The sequence below is a fragment of the Mauremys mutica genome, chromosome 12, assembly GCF_020497125.1.
Source record: "Mauremys mutica isolate MM-2020 ecotype Southern chromosome 12, ASM2049712v1, whole genome shotgun sequence".
Classification (NCBI taxonomy): Eukaryota; Metazoa; Chordata; order Testudines; family Geoemydidae; genus Mauremys; species Mauremys mutica.
The window spans coordinates 67142888-67162886 of NC_059083.1; the positions used below are offsets into that span (position 1 = coordinate 67142888).

Sequence of the window (19999 nt, forward strand, 5' to 3'; positions counted from 1 at the left end):
CTTCAGGGCCCAATCCTGTGACAGGCTGAGACCCTTGATCTATCCCCAGGGGAGCTGAGGGTGCCTGGTACTTTGCAGTATCTGATGTTTCTCAGGCCAGTTCCCGAGACAGAAACATACCCGGCACAGAAACCAATGCCCCAACTGGCAGTTTACGTTGTTAGCAGCCTCAGCACAGAGGCCAAGAATTGAAAGAGACATGGAGACTGGTACGGAGACCAATTGTAGTGCTTCAAGGTTTTGTAGCCAGCAGGTCAGGACTGAGGCAAAAGTCAAGGATAGAGAGAGGTTTTTCTACGGGACCCATAGGACTGGCAACCTTCAGGACTGTCCTTTAATGCCTCTCACAGCACTAATCTCCTATGGGAAAGTGATTTAGACTCTAGAGGAACAAACGAATCATCCCAGCAGGACAGGCCAATCTGCACCCACCTCTAAATTCCTTTATTGGAATTCTGTGTGGCCATATCTTGGATACTGTCTCCTATTCCATCCATCCCTTGACCCCTCTGCTCCTGCCAGTATTTGAACCCGAGCTGCTAGGCCAGGGGTGGGCAAACTATGGCCCATGGGCTAGATCCGGCCTGCCAGGCGTTTTAATATGTCCCTCAAGCTCCGGAAGAGTCAGGGGTCACTCCATGTGGCTCCCGAAAGCAGCAGCATGGCCCTGCTCCGGCACTACAGCTGGGGAGCAGGGTCAGGGGCCTCTCCACATGGCTCCCAGAAGCAGCAGTATAGCTCCTCTCCAGCTCCTATGCATAGGGGCAGCCAGGGGGCTCCGCTCTGCATGTTGCCCCTGCCCCAAGTGCCACCCCCGCAGCTCCCATTGGCTAGGAACCGCAGCCAATGGGAGCTGCAGGAGCAGTGCCTGTGGACAAGGCAGCGTGCAGAGCCACCTGGCCATGCCTCTGCATAGGAGCCAGAGTGGGAACATGCTGCTGCTTCTGGGAGCTACTTGAGGTAAGAACCGCTCGGAGCACCACCCTCCTACACCCCAAACTCCTCATCCCCAGCCCTATCCCAGAGCCCGCACCCCAGCTGGAGCCCTCACCTCCACCCCTGCACCCCACTCCCCTGACTCAGCCCAGAGCTCCCTCCTGCACCCTGAACTCCTCATTTCTGGCCCCACCCCGGAGCCCGCACCCCCAACCACAGCCCTCACCCCCTCCTGCACCTTAACCCCAATTTTGTGAGCATTCATGGCCCGCCATACAATTTCTATTCCCAGATGTGGTCCTTGGGCCAAAAAGTTTGCCCACCCCCGTCCTAGGGCAACCTGTCTGTGCTGGGAATGACACAGTGAAGGCAGGGAACTGTCCAGCCTGGGAATACCCCAGGCAGAAGGGCGAGATGTGTGTTTCCACCCAAGAGAGGCAACAGCTGGGGAGCTGAAAGCCAAGAGCAGGTGCTCTGGCTGGCCCACTGAGGGGGAATACAGGTGCAGTTGCCCTGAACTCTGACAAACATGTCTAGCAGTGGTGTCTTAGCCAGAGATGACACTGATGATGGCTTTGATGGAGAAAGGTTTTCAGTCCTATGTGTCAAGGCTAATTTCCGTAGGATTAGCCAATGTCAGTGTCTTTTTTTTTTTTTATGTAAGCAATGCAACCCTGTGCTAAAGTATAATTTAAAATGTTGATTTTTGTAAACATTTTCTGGACTATATATCTACATAATTGTTCTAGGTTTGTCATGTTTGGTACAATTGTGTTTGTGGGAGAAAGGGCTTTCAGATGATACCCAACTTGACCCATTTCTAACAACACTGTACTATCAAAACTTCCACCAACCAGAGGACCTGGAGCTGGAAGTCGGGGGACAGCAAGTCCCCCCTCTATGACAGAGGGTGATGCTATTGCAATTATGATTCTGTAGATTTTTATTAATTGAATGACACCCCCCTTACTTGTTACTTGTTCGTATAATGAGATTTTACTGCCTTGCGCTCCCAGACTAAATCCCCCCATTTTCTCCAAAGCCTGGGAGAATAGGTCGACTTTGCAGTCTGCCTTGGAGGTCAACAGAGGTGGGCTCTATCAGACCAAGAGTGGGGAGGTGATTCCAGAGTTCGAGGCCCTCAGGCTCTCTCTCTGGTCTTGTCTGTTCTCGGTTTGTGTCATCCCTCTCTCACGCACAGTCACTGCACCTGGTCACAATACCCCATGGAAGCCCCGCCCACATGGTGCTAGTTTCTAAGCAGACTCTGTTAGGCTTTGTTTTAAGTGTGGCCTCCTTAACTGTCCTGGGTATCTATCTTAAATGAAGGTCTCATATGCACACATCAGTTTGAATGTGGTTTCAACTCAACCTCTAACAAGGTTTCACGGGCTGACCAGTCTTGGCCTGCTCTTTCCCTGTCTCATTCCTATCTCCCTACATTTTAATATGCTGTACCCTAGGTGTGCCATACCAATCCCTGTTCAAGACTGCTAACCCCACTCTTCACTCATTTCCTCTTCAAAACCCACTTCATCTCCAAAGCCTAAAAAACCATCCCTTTGCTAACCTTTGCCCTTAGGCCTAGCTCAGGCCCAGCTAATGAGGGGCTAGAATACCCAGAGACAATGACCCTTCCTAGTGTAGATCTTCCAAACAAATGTTTTTGAAAACCCAGTGTGATGACTTGAGCTTTCACTAGAACTGCATTTCCAAAAATGTAGCTTTTCTATGGGTACGTCTGTACTACAACAAACGCACCATGGCAGCGAGTCTCAGAGCCCGGGTCAGGTGACTCAGGCTCATGGAGCTTGCACTTACAGGGCTAAAAGAAATAGTGTAGATGTTCCTGCTGGGGCTGGAACCTGAGCTCCGAGACCCACCTCCTGTCGCTGGGTTTCACAGCCCGGGCTCCAGTCCAAGTCGGAATGTCTACTGTGGTATTTTCAGCCTCAGAGGGTGAGCCTGAGCAGTTGACCTGGACTTTGACACTTGCTGCCCTGCGTTTGCTTGGTTTTTTGGCAGTTGCGATCCCTCCTCAAAGGGATGTTTGCTCAATGGGAACTTAGTAGTGCTGACAGAGCAGAAGCCACAATGGGAGAAAACTGGGCATGCTCTCCTGTAGTAACGTATTTGGAGGGGAAGAGCAGTGTGGAGTTACCTAACACCCTTCCTCATTCCTGCCTTCCAGCCCTCAACAGTTCCTCCCTGATCAGTGGAAGGAACACCAGGTCTCTGTCCTGCCCCAACCAGGCTACTGCTTCTAAAGAACGGAGGGCAGAGCAGTGCAGGAGAGTGTAGAGAGGAAAAGGGGTCAAAGCTGCATAGGGTTGCAATTGTCTAATCGCACAAACCCAAACACCCTTGCCCAGCCCCTTCTCCGAGGCCTTGCCCCCACTCCAGCCCCCTTCCCTCCATTGCTCACTCTCCCCCACCCTCACTCACTTTCACCGGGCTGGGGCAGGAGGTTGTGGGGTTCGGGAGGGCGGTCAGGGTGCAGGCTCCAAAAGGGAGTTTAGGTACAGGAGGGGGCTGAGGCAGGGGGTTGGGGTGCAGGAGGGAGTTTGGGTGCAGAAGGGGGTTCCAGGCTGGGGCAGGTGGTTCGGGGTGAGGGCTCTGGGAGGGAGTTTGAGTGCGGGAGGGGGCTCAGGATGGTGCAGAGAGGGTTTGGGCTATGGGAGAGAATTTGAGTGCGGGAGGAGGCTCAGGGCTGGGGCAGGGGATGGAGGTGCAGGAGGGGATTCAGGATGCAGACTCCGGCTGGGTGGTGCTTACCTTAGGTGGCTCCCGGAAGCAGTGGCATGTCAACAGTGGCTCCTAGGCTCATGGGTGGCCAGGCAGCTGTGCACGCTGTCCTACCTGCAAGCACTGCCCCCACAACTCCCATTGGCCGCGGTTCCCCATTCCTGGCCAATGGGAGTTGCAGAGTCAGCGCTCGGGGTGGGGGCAGCACGCAGAGATGCCCTGGCTGTGCCTCCACCTATGAGCCTTTGCTGGACATGTCGCTGCTCCCAGGAGCGGCATGGAGCCAGGGCAAGCAGGGAGCCTGCCTTAGCCCCATTGCGCCACCGGACTTTTAGCAGCCTAAAATCTCCCAGATTGTCTTCAGTAGCCTCCCGGAGATCAAGCCCGATTTTGGGAGATTCCTGGCCAAACCGGGAAGGTTGGCAACCCTAAAGCTGCGTGGTGTGGGAGGTAAAGGGGGCTTCAGCTCTGACCCACCAAGCCTCTCCCCATATCTATGTCCTGCAAAGTTTGTTCCCTCTTCAAAATACGCCTCAACTGACTCCCTGTTAGTGCCTGCGTTCTCTGTCCAGCTCCTCAATCTGTGGGGCTACACCAAAACCAGCTCTGCCTGTGGGATGGAGGAGAAGGATGGGCAGGAAGGATCTGTGTGGGCCAGACCAACGGCTGGGAGGCAAAGGGGCAATGCAGAGGCAGTGAAAGGACTAATGTGCATCCAGCGTCTTCTGTGGGTGGTCCAGTCATGGCCAAGGAGCCAGAGGCAGTGGAGGGGGACACCTGGGCTGTGGTAAATGAACGTGATGAGAAATTATTTAAAACAAACAAACAACCCCAAGGAAACTAACTGCCCCAGAACTTTGTGAATGCCGAGTTAGAGCTCAAACCTCTGAAACCAGAAAGTGAAGGGTTAAGGTAACAGAAATGTAAACCCCTGAAAACCAGGAAATACAGAGACAAGGCACATATGAGTCCTGCAATGCAATCTTAACTCTACCCTCCCCGAGTCATGCCCCAATATGCCAGTAACACCCATATTATCACTCTGCCCTTACAGACGCTACAGCCCATTCTGGGAACAAAGCACTCGAGCACTGTAGGACAAAATCCTTCTCTTTCCTGAAGCAAAACTTGCTTCATTCAAACACTCAACAAACAAACCTACTCCACACAAACCACCCCAGATTTGCAGAGTGGGAGGCTGAAGGGAAGTGAAGCCATCTGTGTCATTCCCACCCCCCACAAATGTCCCCGTCTCTCAACAATTTCTCCCCACAACTGCTCCACCAGGACAACCTCCTTCACCCTCGCCCTGAGGGTTTCTTCTGAGACAGACATTCCTTTCACTTACCCTCTCATTGATCCCCGGAGATCACTGACATTTATGCCACCAGACTGATGGCAATCCCTGAGGCAAGATCAGCTCTCATCTTTCACAGTAACAACTCTGCCAATCTGCTCCAACTACTCCCTCCACCTAATGGCAGTCGGAGCACACACGCAGGTAAGTGCTGGAATTAAGAGCTGTAGAACACTGGACAAACAAAGGAACATTCTCTTAGCCATTCCTTGCGTCTACTTATTATGGCAAGCCCCCTTACTGAGCCTATGGAGGAAGGATGGGCCAGTGGTTGGGGGCCTTGCAAAGGAATTGGGAAACCCAGGTCCAGTACTGGAGCACGGCAGCTCAGGTTAAGGGGCTTCTTGATTGCAGGTTGGGCTAAAGCGGGGGTGGGCAAACTTTTTGGCCTGAGGACCACATCAGGGAATAGAAATAGTATGGCAGGCCACGAATGCTCACAAAATTGGGGTTGGGGATGAGGAATTTGGGATGTAGGAGGGTGCTCCAGGCTGGTATCCAGGGGTTTGGAGAGCAGGAGGCGGGTTGGGGCATGGGGAGAAACTCAGAGGGTGCAGGCTCCAAGCAGCGCTTACCTCAAGCGGCTCCCAGAAGCAGTGGCATGTCCCATCTCCAGCTCCTACACAGAGGCGCAGCCAGGTGGCTCTGCATGCTGCCCCGTCTGCAGGCACCACCCCTGCAGCTCCCATTGGAGTGGGTAGGAGCCGGAGTGGGGCCAAGCCGCAACTTATGGGAGCCGCATAGTGTGGCCCCGCCCCCGACCCAGCGCTCCGGCCGGAGCACAAGAGCAGCAAAAGAGCCTGGGAACAGGGCCGGCTTTAGGACGTGTGGGGCCCAATTTGAAAGAGCTGCCACCGAAATGTCGCCAAAGACAGGGGCAGCGATTGAGCTGGCACTGAAACTAGCAGCGGAAATTCGGCGGCAGCTCAAACGGTTGCTGCTGTTTCCGGTGGCACTTCAGGGAAGGGTGCGGGGCTCCTCTTCCAGACTCTGTGGGGCCTGATTCCTGGGAATTGGGGGAATCGCCCTAAAGCTGGCCCTGCCTGGGAACCCGAGTCAGCTGGCATGAGCCCATCGCAAGTTTTCATTGCAGTATACCTGAGTCTCTCTGCGCCTCAATTCCCCATCTGTAAAAGGGGGGTAGTAGCGTTGTCCTATTTCATGGGGCAACGTGAGGACAGCTGGATCAAAGATTGTGAGGTGCTCACATACCCAGAGGGGGCACCTTGATGGATAGAATCTGTCAGTGGCCCTGCCAGCTCCAGGGAGTTCAGTTTGTATTATGGAGGTGATGTGTGCATGTCCTGATTTTCAGAGGTTTGAGCGTAGCTAAATGGCAACTTTGACTCTGGGTTAATGAAACTCTGGGACAGTTTATAACCAGGAGCAGCTAGTACAAACACAATTTTAAAAACAAAGGGGATGGGACTAGATAAGTCAGGGAAGCCTTGCACAATACTTTTCGTGAAAGGCTGAACATTCTCTTTGTACAGGGCTTTATTTCCTGCCATTCTTCCTTCTGCTACAGGTGCCCAGGGAGATTTTGTGTCGCTCAGTCTCACGCCAGGGTGAGGGAGTGGATCTTTATGGCGATCGCCGAGGTGGGAGTACGTTTTCTGGAGGGGATCTGGGCTGGCATGTTTCCCAAGAGGATGGAGGGTGGGATGAGGAGCCTGTCCTCTCCCTTCAGTGTTGCTGGTTCCAATCCAATGCAGGACCAGGGCACGTACATCCCCAGCAGGCGGCTCTTTGGTGGGGGGTGTGATGAGTTTGGTGGGTCTCAGGCCAGTCCCACCAGCGGGCAGTGTTAGCGGAAAGGGAAGCCCCCAGCCACGGCAGCAGGGCACTGAGACCAGGGACCCCCAGCCAGGGCACCAGGGCACTGAGACCAGGGACCCCAGCAAGGTCCCCCTCCCCTGCTACCCTAACCCCTCACAGGCGCCTCTGCACAGTCTGCAGACGGTCCCGCCCATCCTGGGATACCCGGCCCCGCCCCGCCCCGCCCCGCCCCCTCTCCCACAGCCCGCTCCCTCTACCATAGAGACTGCGGTGAGCGTGATTACAGAGCGCCTGCTCTCGCCTCTCCATTGAGTCGCCAGACCAGCGGCCATCTTGGTTCCGGGAAGCGAAGCCATAACCACAGGGCGGGGAAATAAACGGCCCCAACTGTGCCGCCCGGAGGTGGAACTCAGCCTAGGCTTCTTCCTATCTTATCTCCTCCTTAGGGAGCGGTCAGGTGGCGGATAACCGAGGTCCACCTCCATCGGTATCGATACTAGTTTAATGCCCTCACTCAAGATGGCTGCGCGGAAGGGGGAGGAGGAGGAGGAGGAAGGGCTGGCGGTCTAATTAGAAAATGGCCGCCGAAGTGGGGCGGCGCTCTAGCCTGGCAGCTCAGTGATCGTGCCAGCAAGTTGGCGGGCGGGCACAGTGAGTCGGGGTCGGACGTGATCCTCCAGGCGGTTGCGGGCGGCGGCGGGACGGGCTCGCGGAGCGGTAGCAGCAGCAGCAGCGCCGGATCTGCCTGAGGGGACCCTCCCAGTCTGATCTTAAAGGGACTCACTCGCCTGACTGCCCCCCGGCAGCCCCCCTGAGCCTAGGGGCCCCTCCCCCTTACGGCCCCCAGCTCTTCCCAGGACCCTCCCTTTACTGCCCCCGGCCTAGGGGCCGCCGCCCTATTGCCCCCCTCCCCCGGCGGCCTAAGCGGCGCCTCACCTCGTTGCGCCTCTTACCCCACTCCCTGCCCCTTTCTTATCGGGGAGGGGGGTCTTCTCTCCTGCCCACGCTTTGGCGGCTGTTTGTGGGTCCCCTGCTCCCTAGGGCCGTATCCCCTCCCCCCTCCGGTCCCTTGGCCTCTATTATCCGGGGGCACCTCAGCTGTCTCGCCTGAGATTCTCCCCCCCCCTTGTGTTTAAACTTGCTCCCCCCCCCTTGCATCGGCTTCTCTGAGCTCGCCCCAGGGGACGCAGCTTCTCCCGCTCTTCCCCTATAACTTGGATTTAACCCCCCGGGAGCTGCTCCTCACCCTGCAGCCTGTCCCTCGGGTCGCTGTTTTCTCCTCTCCCCCCTCCCGTGTCCTGTTTGATCCCTAGATTCCCAGCCCACCCACCCACACTAGAAGCAAAAGGCCGAGCTTTCGGCTGCCCCCGGCGTGTTGTTTGGCCCCTGTATGCTCAGGCAGGAATTCCTTCTCCTCCCCCCACAGGTGGCGGGTTTTAGGGGTGGTGGACAAAGAGTTAATCCTGGGCTGACTGGTCCCTGTTTGAACTCCCTTTGGAGCCTGCCAGGTGGCCATCCGAGCCTGCTGCAACTGCTGCTTTTTTAAATTTTGTTTTATTCTTTTCTTTTATACGTCAGTAGCAGTGGGCTATGGAGATCCTCGCTTGCTGAGGACTCACCCATCTCCCCTCCCACCCCCTAAGGGGCGGTGATAGCAGTTGAGAGGTGGAAAAGGATGCCAAGAAAGCTGTTGTTGCCTTACAAATCTGTTTTTTCTCACTTTCGAGCTCCAAGGGGTTTGCATGATTCCTTGGCAATGAATGCAGCCAAAAGTGGCTACCGGGTCTTCTCGGCGAATTCCACAGCAGCCTGTACCGAGCTGGCAAAGACGATCACAGAGTAAGTCTCCTATTTCAACTTTGTTTCTTTTCCCCCTAGTGCTCGCCATTAGTTGGGAGAGGCTTGCTTCAAATTAGTTCAAAAGGACATCCTGTTCAAAATCATATTACAAAAAATCCCTTCCTTAACTATGTTACTAACGCCTCCTTACATGATTAAAACTGCGATCATTTAAAAAATCGAATTTTAGTTTTCCTTGTTGATGCTGACTGTTGGCAACTAAGTTTAAATAACGAAAGTAGACCAGTTGGTTTAACTCATTGTAGTTAATTTCACTTTCAGGTTCCTATCACCCTGCTGCAAAAAGGTTGGACTGCAGCAGAGAAATACTGAGACTCTTGTGTAGACTTAATTGAAATTAGTGATGTATATAACTGGTTTGGGGGATGCTTTTTAAAAAAAATCTACTGAATTCTTTTTTCAGATGCATAATTATGATTTTGCTATTTGAAAGCTTCTGCATTTACTAGAATGAGCAGTGTGCTCTGAGCTCATTCCTATTTTTTTACTAAACCCAGCAGGAGTGTATGCTAATAAAAAGTCAGCTACACCCAATTTTTAGGAGGAGTGGAAGAGGCTACCAAAAAAACCCTGCCAGTTTAAGGACAAGTGTGTGCTTGTTCTTTAAGCCCACTTTCTAGGCAGAGTTTGGTCTTGATTTAGTGGAGAAATATTTTTAAGTCCTGTTTGCTGGGATATTTAGAAACTTATCAAAACCTAGCTACAAAATGTGCTCTTGAATATGACTCGTTTATAAAATCTAACACACACATCTGTACTCTTCTTCTATCATTCACTTTTTGTTAAGTTGGTTTGAAATAGGACACAGTGCGTGGGTGCTTTCTGATATCAAAGTGGCTTTCCTAAGGAGTGGGCATTTGTTTAAAGTTGAGCAGGGTGCAGCTGTCATCATCAAACTGGTTTTGGTCTCTTCTCCACTTACTCTTAGGTTCCATTCCACAATTTATAACAAACTCAGAATTGGGTGGTGGGATCCAGTGCTTGTTTTTCAGTAATAGTGTCTTCACTAATGCACAGAGGCAGCTTATCTCTAGGGAATATATAACAGAGATATTGGCAAATGCAGGTGTGGTATGAACTTGGAGTACTGACAGAGACAGCTTGGCTAGTTGAATGGCTTGTCTAGCTTGTTAAATAAACCTTGTTCTGTACTTAACACAGATAATCTCTTTTTAAACTGAATGTGTGGTGTGTTTGGGGTCAATGATCTTGAGTGTTCCAGGGGAGGGTGGAGATGTTGGCTTGTGTATTTGTAGGTGGAGTGTATCTTTTTTTTAAAAGAAAAAGGTGAAATGCTTTATTTTCTTTCCACAAAGCTGTTTCTAATATTCTCAAGCACATAGCTATACAATTCTGAGTATAAAGGTTTTGAATATTTTTTTATCCTTACAAACTTTATTTTACTGCAACAAATGTATCGTGCTTTTACCTACGCCTATTCTGTTACCTTAAAAATCTCTCTCTTTTCAACATGGTATTCTGCAAACAGCTCCTCTAGGGTGAGGAAGCAGCTTCCAAAGTCTTCAGTATTTGGATAGTAAGCGGCTGACCTTGGTTCACCAGTTCTTTGGGCTTTTTTTATGACTCAGCTTCCGCTGAAAGATGTAGTGGGGGATAATATAGGACCTTTCACCTTTGCGGGATTATGGCTTCCAAAGGTCAGGAAGCATAACTGTGTGTGTAGCACACACTTACCAAGTTCACTTTCATCGGCTTTCCTATCTTATTTGATCAGGCAGAGATGGATGTGAAGATTTAAAGATGTCTGGAACTTCACCCTTGCATATAGAAACATAGCTGCCCCCAGAGAATATATAACCATAATCCACTGGATGGCTTCCAGTGACATTTTGGAAAAAAAAGCCCCCTCCTTTTGTGCCTCAGCCTAACTGTATTAAATTACAAAGGTTGAGCTATTGGTGGTATTAAGTCAATATTCTTACATGCATTTGTTGTTTAAAGTAACAATCCCAAAACACATAGGTAACCCTAGGAGGAAATAGGCTCAGACTAGTTAGAAATGGCAAAGGAGTTAAGTAATAATTTTCAAAGGCAATTTGCAAGTATTGTGTACTGACTTCCCCCAGTAGGTTGTACCACTTCAGCATACTTATAACATTTACCTTGTTTTTTCAGGTTGCAAAAGATGGCTTCCCACTCACTGTGATATCCCAGCAGGCAGTCTACTGGGGATGTCAGTTGCACCTTTGAACAGGGTTGGAGCAGGCTTATAAGGGTGAGTTTGTCATCTAATATTGTGTGTTTTCTTTAAAGTTTTTTTGGTGACCCTTTAGAATAAGATTTAAAAGAACTTTAAAACAACACGCAATATTAAGAAAGAATGACTTAAATGTACTCCCCATATGCAAGCTCTGTCACTCTTCATTTGTGCAGAGAATGAGCCCAGCAGAATTGATTATCATGCTGGATTATCACACTAAATGGGAGCCAGCAGTTAAAGTTGGACTTGGATGGGGGGGGGGGTAGATGGGGTGGGAAAAGTGTGGAGTCTGCACATTGCAGCTGTTAAAAGCAGGAGGTAAGTGAACTTTAGAAATGTGGTGAAATATGCCTTGAATCTGTTAGGGGATTTCAGTACCTAAACTACAAATTAAGCTGTATTTAACTTGCAAATATTAACCTTAGGGTCTCTGTTTTAACTCTTCCACTAAGGGTAGTGGAAGTACACGAGTAGTCCCACTTTATTCTCTCTTGCAGTTTAGAGAATGTGTGGAATATTTCAAAAGATTAAATGTTAAGCATCTGGCTTTTGTATTCTCCCAAGAATTAAACTCTCAAGGTTCAAATACCCACTTTATGCACTCCTAGCAAGTTTAAAGTTTTAAGGTCCTCTGCTACTGACACCTACATTGCTAATGTATGATAAGTGAGTAAATGACAGATTTAGCTTTAACTTTGAATTTCCATAACTTTTGATTGGCTTACGTTTGACAGTGCTGGAGATAAGCATATGCTATATCATGAATGACTTAATATATTGCAAAACTTCCTTTTTAAACAACAAAGACACTTCAGTTACAGCAGCACAATTCTGCCCCCCTCCCCCCAAGCTACCCTATAGACTCTCTTGCATCTCAGATAAACTTGTGGGGGTTTTTTAGGTTTAGTTTTTGTAAATCCTTTTCCTGGGCTGATGGCTTGTGTGTCACATTGTAGCTAGGAGGACCTGTGTAGCCTGATTATAAGCCTCCTTTGGAAAATACCAATGTTTGTAAGAGACAGATGGTTCCTTGACCATTGCAGTTCTAGTGGGCACTGCATTCAGAGGTGGTAACATCTGGTCTACCAACAAAACAAATTTAAATATAGGAGCGCCACAGATGCACTTGGATCTCATTCTCTGATTGCAGAATGTATTTCATGCAGAGGATACACTCATACTCATGTACCACTCATACTCTTTTAGCTGAGAGGAGGAGTGAAGTCTGCTAATGCCTACCAAATGCATGAGAATGCCAGTGTGTTCTGGAATGAGGTACTACCATTAACCCTGTGCATACTGCAGATGGATGTGTGTGTATAGATAAGCATTCGTTTGGCTGTAAGTATGGAAAATGATGGGGATCTAAAGACAGAAAGACGATTGTGAGCATAAACAGAATGGACTAATAAGGATAGGATTAAAAATGGGAGTTCTTATCTGTGTGTGATCATAGTGAGCCCTGTACCCAGCCCCTTTAAACCAGAGAAGTGATCCTAGCTAGTGAGCAACTCTCTTTAGCTGAAGAAGGAGGCAGTACTATTGGGTTCCAGAAAAAAGCTGTGTCCAGCCCTCCTTATAGGGATCTCTTGGAGAAGACTAAAGCAAAAGAACAGGAGTACTTGTGGCACCTTAAAGACTAACAAATTTATTTTAGCATGAGCTTTCGTGAGCTGCAGCTCACTTCTTTGGATGCAAAAGAGTTCATGATGTGGAGGAATCAGACTACAGACCCACAGGGCTGCTAGTTTCATGTTCCCTGGCCTCTGTGTACCATCTGTCTTTATTTGTCCCGGAGTAAAAGGAGTGGGGAACAGCACCCAGTCTCCTTCAGGCTAAAACATGAAGACTCGCTGCAGGACGGTACCAAATCTTGGAGAATAAAACCGCATTGGTGCCCTAGGACAAGAGGAGGTAAACTGCTAAAGGATGGCAGACGGTGTCAGGAAAGAACATAAAATGAGTGCAGCATTGTTCTTTGCTGGACTGTCACTGCACAGCCTGGAGTATAGGGTTTTGAGGCACCTTGAGAGGGAGTTTCTGGGTGACTTGGTTGGAGTTAGTAGCCTTACCAAACAGGAATTTATTTTGCATAATGCTTCTCTGCTTGCTTTCTCTCTCACATTAGGGGAACTGCACTCATGAGTAATAGACTGGAAAGGGCAAGGGAGAATCTGCATAGCATATGCTAATGGTTCAACTGTTTGATTATCATCCTGACTAGAACAAATGATGCCCCTGAGGCTTCATCCTGAGAGGTGCTGAGCACCTGCAGCTTTGGATGATAAGTGGTGCTTAGCTTCTTTCAAGTTTGCAGTTGTGTAGAGCCCTGTGGGGATACAAAAATTTGGATCCACACCAGCACCCTCTAGAGCAGTGGTTCTCAAATTGTGGGTTGGGACCCTAAAGTGGGTCCCGAACCTGTTTTAATGGGGTCACCAGGGCTAGCATTAGTCTTGCTGGGTCCCAGGGCTGAAGCCTGAGGCATGGGGCCAAAGCCCAAGCCCCACTGCCCGGGGCGGCCGGGCATTTATAGGCCCTCCACCCGGGGCTGAAACCTTTGGGCTTTGGCCCCGTCGCCCGGGGTGGCAGGGCTTGGGTGGGCTCAGGCTTCGGTCCCCCCTCTCCTGGGGTCATGCAGTAATTTTTTTCCTCAGAAGAGCGTTGCGGTGCAATGAAGTTTGAGAACTGCTGCTCTTAACCGGCATTAGTGGTTTCAGGGGGTCCATGGGCCCAGTGAGGCAGAAGCCTGGAGCCCTGGCACAGGGGTGGGACTGGAGCACTGCAGGAGGACCCCCTGAAACAACCCCCCATTAAGAACTGCTGTGCTAGAGCCCTGCATGGATTAAAAAAAAAATTGGTTTCGATCCGCAAAGATGGTAAACAATACAGCTGCATCTGCCGATATAAAGCAGATATCCGTGAATTTGCAGGGCTCTAGTTATGTGAGGGGGAAAAGCCGAGTTTGTATCCTTGAGATAATAGGACTTACTCAGATATGTGAACTGATCACATGAAACCTAATCTGTGTGTATACTAGGAAAAGTATCTACTGTTTGTCTTTCCCCTTTCACCCATTCAAAATCAAGAGAAATCAGACGACTTGTTGCAGGGTTGCTGTTGCACTAGAAAGAATGGCTGACTGTAGACTGTATTTAGAAGTTTTACAGGAGACAGCTCATGCCCAGGCTATGGATTTCTTTGCCCTCTGCTATCCTGGTCATAGGGTACAGTCACTTCCGTTCAATCAGCGCAACCATGGTCTACAATCATAGCACTCCAGGCAATTTTGAACAAACTGTGGCCTGTTTTTGGTGTCTCATTGAGTAGAGGTTAATGAAAAGGTGTTGTCACCAGGACGTCAATGCAAGGATGAAATTATATTTTGGTTGGGAGGTTTCAGCTGCAAATATAAACAGCATTTTCCCTTTAATTTCAATGTTAAATCCTGATTTACATTGAGGCTTGAATGTAAATTATGTGGAGATAATTTTGCATGTGCATTTGGTGTGTCTGTCATAGAGTGGAAGAAGTAAATGCTGAAGGTATAATCCTCCCCATGCTAACTCATCTGTGAAGAGTCTTTGTACACCTAATTATAAAAAATGAAGAAAACTCCCAAACAGAATTGTGCGAGGTGCTTCACAGGAGACAGATACAACCCTTGCCTGAAAGAGTTTAAAATCTGAATTGTAAGTAGGACTCGACAAATAAAAATGACAGGTTGTAGGAAATGTGTGGACAGGAGCCCACCATGCTGTTAGTTTAAAATGTCTTCAGTATAATCTAGAAAGAAAGGGAAAGGTGTATTCTACAGTGCTGCAGAATTCACCCCATGCTGCAGAGTTGTACTCCAGAATCTCAGCTCTCACTTTAAAAACAAAACAAAAACCTCAAATGTGAACCTAGCATAAACCAATATGGTGGCATCTGCCTGAGTTTGGAAAAGGCCTGAAACAGCTGAGAGGTGTGAACTACCACATTCTGTCTCAGTCTGTGCTCCATGAACTCCATGATACTTTGGCTGTGGAATTCAGCATTTTCCTACAATGCCACAAAGATCAGTGTCTTTGATGCAGAATTTTCCATTTTGCTGTAGCCAGGCATCTGACATCTTGTTTTGTGTGTCCGCCCTTTTGGGAGCTGTTCTCCATCTTCCAGCACAAGGTGGGGTTAACTGGATTAGTGCATGCTCCCTGCACTGTTCCATGGAGCCAGGCAGCAGAGGTTCACCTTGTAGCCAAGAATTGGGGAACCAGAATTGTAGGCTGATTTGAATTGCTTAGAGAACAGTGCGGCAGCCAAGGCAGGGACCCAGAGAGGTGAGCTGCTGATGCTGGCTACAAGATTCTTGCTTCCCTGACACATCTGGGGAGGGAGGCTGTGAGACAGGTAATCTGGATAACACTGGGAGAACTGATGCCTGGGAAATGGAGCCAGGCCACCTGCAGAACATAGCGAAGAAGCCAATTCTTGAAAATATCAACTTTACATCAATGAATATTTTCAATTCTGAGCTGTCGAGGATGAGATGAGAATGGAGGGTAATCCAGAGTATTGGAATAAATTCACGTTCCCACCAAAAGCAGGGGTTGCGGTCACAAAATTGTAGATGAGGGGGATTTGGTACCATTTTGTCATGGAGTTAACAGGGCCTTAACTGTAGCATTTACACTGCAATTAAACATCATGTCTGTCTTGTGTCAGCTGGCTTGGGCTTGGGCTATGGAGACTGTAAAATTGTGGTGTAGATGTTCAGGCTCATGCTTGCGCCTCTGGGACCTCAACAATCCTGCACCTCCAGGTGCCTTTCCCTCTTATGGCTGGAGGGGTGTTAATGGGCTACTTCACCTTGAATGGTCCCTTAAAATGTATTATCTACTTATGCTAAACAGTTGGTTATCCTGGCACTAGAAAAGGTTCAGAGAAGGGAAACTAAAATGACTAGGGGTTTGGAATGGGTCCCATATGAGGAGAGATTAAAGAGGCTAGGACTTTTCAGCTTGGAAAAGAGGAGACTAAGGAGGGATATGATAGAGGTGTATAAAATCATGAGTGATGTGGAGAAAGTAGATAAGGAAAAGTTATTTACTTATTCCCATAATACAAGAACTAGGGGCCACCAAAGGAAATGAATGGACAGCAGGTTTAAAACAAATAAAAGGAAGTTCTTCTTCACACATCACATAGTCAACTTGTGGAACTCCTTGCCTGAGGAGGTTGTGAAGGCTAGGACTATAATAGGGTTTAAAAGAGAACTGGATAAATTCATGGAGGTTAAGTCCATTAATGGCTATTAGCCAAGCTGGGTAAGGAATGGTGATCCCTAGCCTCTGTTTGTCAGAGGGTGGTGATGGATGGCAGGAGAGAGATCACTTACCTGGTAGGTTCACTCCCTCTGGGGCACCTGGCATTGGCCACTGTCGGTAGACAGGATACTGGGCTAGATGGACCATTGGTCTGACCCAGTATGGCTGTTCTTATGTGCTTTGTATTTAGATGTGACGCTGAGCATGTTTCCCAGGCCTGAAGAAGAGCTCTGTATAAGCTCAGAAACTTGTCTATCTCACTAACACAAGTTGGTCCAATAAAAGATATTGCCTCACTCGCTTTGTCTCTCTAACTACACCTCTACCCCGATATAACACTGTCCTCGGGAGCCAAAAAATCTTACTGCATTATCGATGAAACTGCGTTATATCGAACTTGCTTTGATCCGCCAGAGTACGCAGCCCTGCCCTCTTCCCCCCCCCCCCCCCGGAGAGCTGCTTTACTGCGTTATATCCGAATTCGTGTTATATCGGGTCGCGTTATATCGAGGTAGAGTTGTATAAGTTTTTATTCCGTAAGGCCATATTCTACCCTGGACCTTTGTGCAAACCTCCTGTTGACATAAATGATAGTAAGTAATTCTGTGGAATTCAGTCCTCTCCAGAGGGAGTCTGACATCACCCTTGCCCCACCTCTGCCTTTAAGCGGTAAACAAGCAACTATAGAACCCTGATCTAGTCAAGGCTGTTATCAGCATCCTTTTAGGACAGAGTTGAAGACTAGCTACACAAGTGTGCAGAAACTAATTTTACGAAATCGATACAACTCCTTTGTGTAGAAACACTTAAACTAATGTAGAGTACTTTATATCAACTCAGTTTAAGTAATAAAGGCATCAATCTGCCTGAACTGCCTGGATTTTCTGAAACCATTGGTTGATGGGCTCTGTACACCCTCGCTGCAGATCAGGTGTCTAACTACTGAGAAAAAGCTGTACAAATAATATTCCATGTATTAAAAAAAGGTAACTTGAAATGCAACTCTTGCCTTCTCCAGTGTTTCCCAGCAGTCAGTGCTTTAGGGTTGGTGGGCTGATGACAGTATCCCAGTATCCACAAGTATGTTCTCAATACTTTTACTTTCTCTTGCCCTGTTAGCTAAACCCGAGCTGCGCCATTTCAGTTACACTGAAATGTGACTCTCTGGCCTTCACTTGTTCAGGGAGCTAACTTGCCTTCTTTTAGCCTCATAGTTCAGTAGCACAGAACCTAGCTTGCATCGTCTGCTCTATTAATTCTGAAGCATCAGGCTCTTGTGTCCTGCTCTGCGTAACGGGGCTCTTGCCAGCGCAACCTCTCAAAGCATTGCAAACCTTCTCTTTATTTATCTTGCACTATGCAGTGTTGAATCTGCCACTTTCCAAATGGCATTTTGCTAAGATCTTTCCAGCTAAAGTATTTTAAAGGCTTCCCGTATGCTTAGATTGCTTACTAGCCTTAGATCAGTGGTTGGCTACAGGTGTCTGGCTCTTTAGCAGAACACCTTTTCCAAATGGAGAAAGCACAATAAATTGCCTGTTTGTGAAGTCGGAATTCATGCACCTCCAAAAACTGGTTATGTGAATTTCTGTGCACTCATGGAAGAAAGAGCTCGCATTTTTAGGCATCTTTTTTCCAATGCTTTGGGGTTTTTTGGTTTTGTTTTTGTTTTTTTGTTCTCTAGATTTTGAATTGAATCTCTCAGTAGCAGGCCAAACCTCCATGGTTTTAAGTTTCTGGTTTTGTCGTCAGGAGGGCTGCAGAATCCTATCAGGCTACAAAATGGAAGCAAATGCTCTACAGGCCTTTCAACTGAAGGACTTGCATTTGCTGAGACAGCCTGACAGCTCTCCATTCAAGTTTATCAGAGCTTGGCTGTGCATAGCAAGCTGCCAGCTTTAGGTTGAAGCAGTGATACTTAGAAGGGAGCTACCTTGTTATTGGGTGACAAACCTTGCTAGGTCACTGCAGGCTGCTGTGTTCCTTCCGCTAGGAGTTGGGACCTATGTCTTGTCTACCTGCACTTTTAAGCAGTTAGCATGCCCTGCTGGATAGGACACAGAACAGGGATTCATCTCTGGATTCTATTCCTGGTTCTGCTGCTGACTAGTGCTAAAAGTGCAATGGGAAAGTTACTTAAACTCCCTGTCTCAGTTTCCCAATCTGTAAAATAGGGATAAGGGATATCTTCCTTTGTAAAGTACTTCAATATGCATGGTTGAAAAGCAATATAATAGCAATACATGTGGACCCCGGGCAGTAATAAAAACTGGAGACATTCACCTTCCTTTTCTACCCTTTAATAATACCACAGACCGATAGTACCACCTAGTGTTGTCCTTCAAATGAGACAGTGAACAGAACTCCATTGTGCCCAATGCAGATGGCAGTTTAAAATCCAAATAACACCCACAGAGTAGGCAAAAAACACAGTATCCTAGTCACCAGCTCCTTTTCAGTACATCTCTAGCTATATGTGATCTTTTGAAGACTAAGCCATTTTTAGACACTTGAGCACCTTGTAAATGAATATCTGCACCATCACCAGGGCCGGCACCAGCGAAGGAAGCGGCCAATAGAAAGGGGCAGCAGTCTATCCTTTGTTTAGGGCAGCACATCCGGGTCGGGGCGGCAGCGGCAGCTCAACTGGTCTGCCTTCAGTCTTCGGCGGCAATTCAGCGACGGGTCCTTCACTCCTTGTCTTCCTCTTCGGCGGCACTTTGGCGGCAGCTCAATCGGGGTTTTTTTTTTTCTTTTTCCGCTGCTTAGGGCGGCAAAAAAGCTGGAGCCGGCCCTGACCAGCGCTGCACTTCATCTCCACCACCACCTCATCCTACACAGCTAATTATGGCATCTTTTTTTGGCTCTAGGCCATTGGCAATAAAAATTGTGGCTAGAACAGGCTTGTGACACAAGCATGAAGATAATTGTGTTCTCAAAAATAAGCTTTATTTTGAGGTTTCTTTCCTAACTGCAGTATTTATGCATGTGCCTACATACTTTGTATTTATGTAAAGATCCATGAAACTAACAGGAAAACCTATGTGTTAAAAGAATGTATTTACTAGACACAAAACTACAATTGGTAATTCAGGGAATAATCCTTTTCATTGAAAAAGCCTGAAAAGGCCATGAAAATTCATATCTAATTACCCTGTGACTCAGCTGAGCTGAAACGCACACTTGTGCAGAATAGGGCATCTACATGTCATTGAGATATCTTAGCTGAGCATTCTAGATTAATTACACCTGTAATCAGATACCTTTTTAAACAAATTTCTTTTAGTATAGTTACATTTTAAATACAGCAAATTAATTTGGAAATATGTTAAATACACACACAATGTAATAAAACTTACTTCATAAAACAATGGAGTCTTTTAAGGGTATGTCTATACTGCAATAAAAACCTGCCACACAGCAGCTGCTGGTTTGGGTTAGCTGTCTCGGGCTGTGAGTAGGGTGACCAGACAGCAAATGTGAAAAATCGGGATGGGGTAGGGTGTAAGAGGAGCCTATATAAGAAAAAGACCCCAAAATCAGGACTGTCCCTATAAAATTGGGACATCTGGTCACCCTAGCTGTGAGGCTGTAAAATTGCAGTGTAGACATTTGAGTTTGGGCTGGAGCCCAGGCTCTAAGACACTGATGGGGAGGGTGCCAGGGCCTGGGCTCCAGCCCAAGCCCGAACATCTACACTGCAGTTTTATAGCCCCACAGCCTGAGCCAGCTGGCCCAGACCAGCCACAGGTCTTTTACTGCAGTGTCAACATACCCCTAAGAGGCTTGTTA

At 48.2% G+C, this 19999-nt stretch overlaps 2 protein-coding genes across 8 annotated transcripts in view; one reads left to right on the top strand and one right to left on the bottom strand.

Moving 5' to 3' along the window:
• SPHK1 (sphingosine kinase 1) overlaps positions 1-5187 on the bottom strand; it is a 61177-nt gene extending 55990 nt beyond the window's left edge. For all 3 annotated transcript variants that reach the window (XM_044983888.1, XM_044983891.1, XM_044983890.1), the window contains exon 1: positions 5030-5187. In XM_044983888.1, the coding sequence (XP_044839823.1) occupies positions 5030-5037 (8 nt within the window). In that variant the 5' untranslated portion in view covers positions 5038-5187. The remainder of the gene's footprint in view (positions 1-5029) is intronic.
• Positions 5188-5254: 67 nt separating this feature from the next.
• Positions 5255-19999, top strand: part of PRPSAP1 (phosphoribosyl pyrophosphate synthetase associated protein 1) — a 48461-nt gene continuing 33716 nt past the window's right edge. The window contains exons 1-3 of one of the 5 annotated variants that reach the window (XM_044982340.1): positions 5255-5369; positions 6567-6639; positions 8545-8656. In XM_044982340.1, coding sequence (XP_044838275.1) covers positions 5298-5369; positions 6567-6639; positions 8545-8656 — 257 coding nt within the window. In that variant the 5' untranslated portion in view covers positions 5255-5297. Of the gene's footprint in view, positions 5370-6566; positions 6640-7192; positions 7305-7387; positions 7469-8544; positions 8657-10813; positions 10914-19999 lie in introns of those variants that run through there. The other 4 variants (XM_044982342.1, XM_044982341.1, XM_044982344.1 and 1 more) reach the window with 4 other exon arrangements.